Genomic DNA, 7,193 nt, shown 5'->3' with positions numbered 1-7,193 from the left:
GGTCAGGGCACATCAAACTGTTGAGGGGACTCTCTATCCTGAATGCATTATCCATCTATTGTATTTACTTATATGGGGTGGACAACTTGGTCGCCACTAGATGGAGCCTGACGGCAGGCATGGTGATCTTCTCCTTCCATGAAATATTCCTAAAATATTTTACTAAATCCCCACCATCCATTACAGATAGTGAGGATGCTTATTGCTGTTAAACCACAGTATTGGTTAACAGCTGTGAACAAACACCTTATTTGACCAGCTAGTATCCAGAGATGTTGTTCGTACGGTTGCAGCAGTGGCGGCTGGTGATCAAAAATGTTGGTGGGGCACAGTAATAGACAGGGGGTCTGGGGTCTGGGTTAGAAAAAATTGAATTAATAGATTTGATTTCCTGTACTCTGGTGCATTTTGGGGATGGCCACTACCTATTTACCTACTATTCATTCAGATTCATAGCCTACATCCTGACTTGCAGGGCCTGGACAAGCTTACACATATACAGACTTGCTTTATGGCCATTCCACCAGCCATTGCTTTTTGACCCATTGTTGTTATTCTGATATTGAGACAAATCATGATCACTGTCCTATAGCGTCCATTTTTTGTGAGTCTCGATGTCTACTTCAAATGCAGTATGGGACAGTTGCTTCATTTTGTTTATATGCCACAGGCCAAAAGACTAAATTAATATGTAACTTACTTGCTCCTTTTAAGTATCGCATTGCTTGGGGAGTCCAACTCCTCCACTGAAAAGGATGGAAAGTGCTTACAACTCTCTGCTAGTCAGCGACCAATCTCTTCTCTTCATGTAGTTGTGTTGCGCGAATGCGGCTGAGGGAGGTAGCCTATTTGATTGATTTGCTGAATTTTCCAACCATGTCGTGATAACCAAAAAGAAAAGCGATACCATTGGCTTGGAGCGCACACTGGTGCGACCCGAGGGCGAATTTTCTTGCGCCAATGAAAAGCTGTCTCTGCTTGATAGACAGCAAAAAGTTAGCGAACTTGCATTGACCCTAACCCTAACGTGGCCGGCGCCCCTGACTTGGAGGAGGGCTTTATTTCGAATGACCAATAACTAGCCTAGCCCAAATCATTGACGTTCAGACGCATTTAAATGGTTGCTGGCAGTGACAAGTATATCGCGCAATTAAACGAGGATAAACGCTATGTATTTTTGTTGATTCATTTCGTATTGATAATAGTTGATCAATAGTTGGCAGATATATTCAAGTGTATATTTCACGGAGGGGCGGCGCCCTAGCGCCCTCTATTGACCCACCGCCACTGCGTGGCAGTAACAAAGGCACTGTTTCGTGGGCTCAAATAGAGCGCAACAGTGACCGCCCCCTTTTTTAATAGTTCTGTTTCCGGAAGTGAATTTCCCATTGATTTTCTCCATTGACTTTTCGTAAAATCGTTATATAAAGAGTTTGAAGCCTAAAACCAAGCCAATAGTTCGTCAAGGGTTTGTCGTGACCATAAAAAAATCTGATTTGGGCCAAAAAATAACTTTGAAAACAGAACAAAAGGCAACGAGTGAAGAACTACTCATTGCATAATCCATTGCAAATCGTTACAACCCCAATAGTTTAGTGGGTTTCTTGCATTTTATAACCTTTGTCATTATATTGTTTACATTGATAATACAAGTTGTCACACATAATCTCTGTGTGTGCATGTGTATAATGTATGTATAGTTAGTGTTTCACATAGTGTTATAGTGTCATCGACATGGTATGTTCCTTCGTTCCGGACTGCAATGGCCGCGTAATAACGTTACTAATTTTTAATACAGTTACGCATTAATTCAACATGATGTATTCCTAGCTTTTATACTCCCAAAATTACTAAAAAGCACTGCTAGTGGCACATCATATATTTTTTATTTTATTTGTATCATATATTCTATATCAACATAATTTTTCAACATGTAGGTTTCAAATGTCATTGTGAATAAAACACTAGAACTAGAACTTAACGTCTTTAACTTGTGGATTCTACAGGACATATACCATCGTTTCACATTCGTATCCATAAAACATTTGTTTCAGAGCAAAAATACATTTGGAAAATGGAATAAAAAGCAAAGGTACAACTGTCCTTTTTTTAACGAGTGAAAGAACTACTCATCCCATAAACCATTGCGAACTTTTTCGCTCACTGTTTACCTGTCTTTAGCCAATCAGATCCAAGCTCCTCCTAAAGATACCGCCCACATGGATGAAAAACAAAAACAGCATTGCCACTGTCCCGTTAATGTTTACCATTCGTCGATTCTACTCGAGTATTTATCAGTGTGGTGCGATTATAACGGACTACTCATTTCCGGGTATGATGCAACTGTAACTGTCAGTTATCATCAGAAGTGTGTGAATTGGTAAACTGTGTGCTGTGTTGGGGTATAGGCTAGGAAGGAGCTAAGAGAGCTAACAGAGCAACTTGAGCCCACAACTGTTCCTGGATTCCGTCTCCCTGAACTCCGTATGCTCCCACTGCCAGGGCTCAGCCATGGATAAGGTAGGTGGGCCACCTTCGTCGAGAAGACGCCACATAACACGCAAGGACGGAGTAACATGACCAAGGGCCCTGGACACAAACCAGCCATGGACCCCTACCAACACGCAAATACACGCACTAGCACACATAATTTGGTCGCATATTATAACTCATGCAATGCACAATCACACACATTATAATGCAGAGAGAGAGAGAGAGAGAGAGAGATGCCCTAATTGTAATTGAGAGAGAGAGAGAGAGAGAAGAATCTGACGGATGATCAGTAATAAGTAAAGCATACGTAACTTTTAAAAAGGGAGCCATAAAGGAGACTTTTTTATTTTTTTATTTACACATGTAGCCTATAACATCTTTCACAGGTTGGTTACATTAAATTTATTTTTAACATCGCCCCACGTAAAATTAGGACATCTTATTTTACCATAGGCCCACATTTGTAAGAGTAAAAATACACCAAAGTTAATAAATGACCATCAAATGCTGTATGCTATTGCTTACAGAGTCACAGAACAGGCTACCACAGTTAAAAATGTCTTACCTAAATAAGCTGCCTTTTCTGGACGTTTTTGAAAAAAGAAATATTGATTAAATTCATCAAAATCCAACTCCGGACGAGTTCTGATTCAATGGCCATGAGTGACAGATTGTTCAAGGGAAGTGGAGGCTGAGCTGCTGTTCCACCGCTCTCGGACGGCTCCTCCGCGCTCGGGCCAGGATAGTAGTTAGCACTAGCATCCAGCGCTGTAACATCTGCTGGATGGACTTCGTTCTAGGCTAACTGTTTCTGCATCGTCACCTTGTTCTCGTTTTTTGTTAAAAAATGTTGAGATGGACGGTATTTGTTGTACCAGGGCAGTATCTTTAGTGTCTTTTTCTTTCTTTCGTTTACGCTTTGCCGACTCGCATAGCACACGTTTCTCCACTTTCACTGTGAAATTGACCGTTGACCAAGCACTACGACAGTGACGTCACGTCCCGTTAATTTTTTATGATGTATTTATTTTGCAAATCAAACATTTTCAAATCCTTTTATGACCAAAGTCTTGGCCATTTTAATTTTTTTTAATAAAAAATATATATATATATCAAGCCCCCCCCCCCCCCCCCCCATTGGCCAGGGCCCTGGACATGTGCCCACTTTGCCCATGCTTAGATAATATGAGCTGTCGATATAAAATAAATGTATTCTACAGGCAGACTTTCTGAAAGGACTACCTGTCTACAACAAACACAACTTCAGCAGATTCCATGCGGACTCTGTGTGCAAGGCTTCGGTGAGTAGTTCAACACACACGCCTTGGGTCACGACCATAATGGCCGCTTTGTCTATTGTTACATAATACTGTTGTGGTTGATATGAGATAATATGGTACATGCCGGGATGTCATGCCTTGACCCTTTCCTTGTTTTAGAACCGACGACCATCGATTTACATCCCAACTCGCGAGTATCCTTCTGAACAAAGTGAGACGTTTACATGTTTCAGTGGGTGTTCAGTGGGTCATCATTTGATCGATAGAATTAGTTATAAGCTCAAATAAAAACATATACAATTCATAATAGTGTCTAATTGCTCCTCATTTAAGACAAAATAGTATTTTCATGGAATAAAACCAAAGAACACTCCACGGTTATCTTAATGGCTTCAGGTTTTAAGTGGAGTCGTTGTAATTCACACCGAACACCAAACCCAACCAGTAGGCATACCGTGCTTGATCTAAATACTCTTAAAGCTGAGAAAAACCTCAGCTTTGAGTCTATTGAGAAATTTGATAGTTCATTAATAATTCAGTTTAAACCTGAATTTAGTTGTAGATGTCCTCTACGTTTCGATCAGTTTGTCTCAACATCTTGCTGAATTTATTTTGCAGTTATTGTCACGGAGAAAACAAATATCTTGCTACGATATCTTCATCAGCAGTGGGATAAAAAGGTAAGTTCCCAGAAACAGGGAAGGGATTTTACACACAAGACAGCCCCCTCCCATTTGCTCCCGCATCTTTTCCTACTTGGCTCTCCATTGGCAATATAAGTTTAACTATTCTGTCAAAACTCACAGTGAACAATAACATTTGACTGTACCTCATGTACTATAACTTCAACTCTCTCACTGTCCCATAATATTGTACACAGTTTTTATTTGCAGTCTTCAATAGGCCAATATGTTGTTGAATATATGCTTTATGTGTACACAATATGAAGAGTACTGTAAAAAATGTATTGGGCTGTTACAGAAACGTTTTAGGACTTTTTCTTTCAAGCCGTTAAAAATCATTTTTCACAATCACCATTTTTTGAGTCACAAATGATAATTGTATGGTGACATTTGCTCTGGTCATGAGCCCATAGTAGTAGTGAACAGGGGGCTTGATGTATATTGGGCCTCTGTGCCAGCAGAATGCAGGTAAGAAGCGGGACCAGGACCACGCAGAAGGGGAGAGCGCTGCGCCTCCTCGGAAGATGGCCAGAACGGACAGCCAGGAGCTGAACAACGATGCAACATGAAACCACGTCCACCAAGAACAAATACATACAACTCGTTGCACACATGGAGACTGTAGATGATTCAAATACAGATTCAGGTAATCGGGAAGCAAGCCAAAGCCCTGTCTCGGAGGTACACCGGTAAAGGTAGGAGGGCTGACCACTGTCATCAAACAGAGAATATTCTCTTTACATGACACCAAGAATGATGAGGACTGATTTAGTTTTATTTTCTTTGTTTTGAACGATTTTCCAGTTTGAAGTGCTTTCGAGTTTTGGATAGGTCTTTTTGGACCAAACCCAGATTCACTTCAATGTTTCTGGTGCGGTTTTATGCATGTTCATTTTACACTAATCAATCCATTGTTAAACGCTTCACAATATTGTACAAATCCATGTCTTCATCTCCATCAACATTTCACTCCCATTAGTGACTGCAAACGTTTTGAGAAGCCAATAATGTTTATCCATTCTTCCTTTTACTAATACGATTATTTTCTGGTTTTGTGATTTCAGATATGCATGCATTGTGTGCATTCATATTTCAGTGAATTTGAGATGTATTAGAGATCAGGAATCCCCCTTAAAGCATCCACTGCCTAAGCATGGCCCGTCCTAACTCCAACCAAACGTCTCCTTTAAGTTGCTTATTTTTAAGAAGGAAAAAAAAAAGCTTTTATTCAGACTAAATTGTTATGTATCGCTTTAGACTCAGGAGGAATGATCTATTGCGGTTGCCTTAAGTAGAAGTTTTCAGAGTTTTATAGAATATGGGTGTTCCCCATTTGCTCACATTGGGGAAGTTGAGGGAATGCACATACAGCTGGTCTTAGCATGAATATTTTCTCCCTTCACTCATTCATGCTAACTATAGCAGGACCAGAAAAAGTAAACACTTTTGTACCATTTGGACAGCAGGTTTTTGTAGCATTAGTCCATATGATGTGCAGTACTTCAGAATCCAATCAGCACTGCATTTGTTTATAAAAGTATCTCATAAAAGTCTTTGACTTACCCAGCTCTCTTTACAAATAGATTCAGTTTTCTCTAATGTGTTCACCGGACTGATAACTTGGTATATTACAAATATTTTGGTAAGCAACTACTTGCTATTGTTAAAGGTTATTTTTATTTGTGCCGTTTGCTGTTAAGTGGGAAATGTGTTTGAAATAACATGGTGGACTTTTTGCTGCTACTTGTAAAGTTTTTTTTTTTTATGGTTGTATATTTGTAAATTATGTATAGTTCAATCTGGTCCAGCATCCTCTCAGACACAGAGCCTATCAGGGGGTCACTTCTGTAGGGGGTCATGAAGCGAGAGGCAGATGAATTATAAAAAAAATAAAGGTTTGACATAATTGCATGTTTGCACTTTGGGGGAAAATATTTGTTCCTAGGATGTATTTGGATAAGTTCAAACCATTACACAAAGTTAACACTGACCAGCTTGAACCTATGTCTCAATTTCTTTACAGTTTTTACAGTTACTTGATTGCTCTGCACCAATATCTGGTATTTCCATAACTGCTTTACTTGTGCTTCATCATAATGCCTGGTTATGTACCTAAACAAATGGTTGGCTTCAATCTGTGCGTAACACCAGGTGGACAGCAGATTTAATTTGCATTTCACTTTGTTATGTTGGCAGTTTCTAGTTGTAATATATCGCTTTCACGCCAAGTTTTTATACAACATGACTCAGTCACTCACAATGCAGCATAAAAAAGGAAAATAAGACATACACCAAACCTTTTTTGTTGGTTTCTCATACAAAGGACTTTATAGTGTTGTAGACGAGCGGTTTAAATAAATGTTTACGACCACTTGCATTTTAATACTTTTTTGATTCAATTACATGTAAAGCGATCAAAAGCAAATTTCCTCTTGTGCTAAAACTACTCGTGTATATAACCTTCTGAATTGAAGCATGCAGAATTCATTGCATGGCTTATCATTTATTAATATCTATGCAACATTTCAAGTTTCAGTTGTTTTCATGGATGTTTATTTATGTAAAGTGAGATTCTTTTTTTTATCACAGAGGTACATTCTCTAATGTAGTAAAATAATTCATAGAAAATTAAAAGGTAAGAAAAATAGAATATAATTTTTCACAGTCACGGTGGATAAATAATCGGAGCTATTGCGGAAGAATACAATGGCTTTAAAAGTGCTTGAAAAGAAGGGAA

At 39.1% G+C, this 7,193-nt stretch overlaps 1 protein-coding gene across 2 annotated transcripts; it reads left to right on the top strand.

The window, feature by feature from the left end:
• The first annotated feature begins 2,218 nt into the window (after positions 1-2,218).
• LOC307085463 (DET1- and DDB1-associated protein 1-like) lies at positions 2,219-6,801 on the top strand. 2 transcript variants are annotated; one of them, XM_079750270.1, is made up of 5 exons: positions 2,219-2,520; positions 3,714-3,794; positions 3,933-3,984; positions 4,392-4,453; positions 4,918-6,801. In XM_079750270.1, exons 1-5 carry the CDS (start codon positions 2,512-2,514, stop codon positions 5,023-5,025), a joined length of 312 nt encoding a protein of 103 aa, XP_079606396.1. In that variant the 5' UTR covers positions 2,219-2,511; the 3' UTR covers positions 5,026-6,801. The 2 variants fall into 2 exon arrangements, with proteins under 2 accessions (XP_079606396.1, XP_079606395.1); XM_079750269.1 differs by having other exon boundaries at positions 4,915-6,801.
• The last annotated feature ends 392 nt before the right edge of the window (positions 6,802-7,193 follow it).

The sequence above is a fragment of the Pollachius pollachius genome (assembly GCF_949987615.1).
Source record: "Pollachius pollachius genome assembly, chromosome: 14".
Taxonomy (NCBI): Eukaryota; Metazoa; Chordata; class Actinopteri; order Gadiformes; family Gadidae; genus Pollachius; species Pollachius pollachius.
Note: the sequence above shows the minus strand (reverse complement) of the source record. Positions and strands in the feature narration are given on the sequence as shown.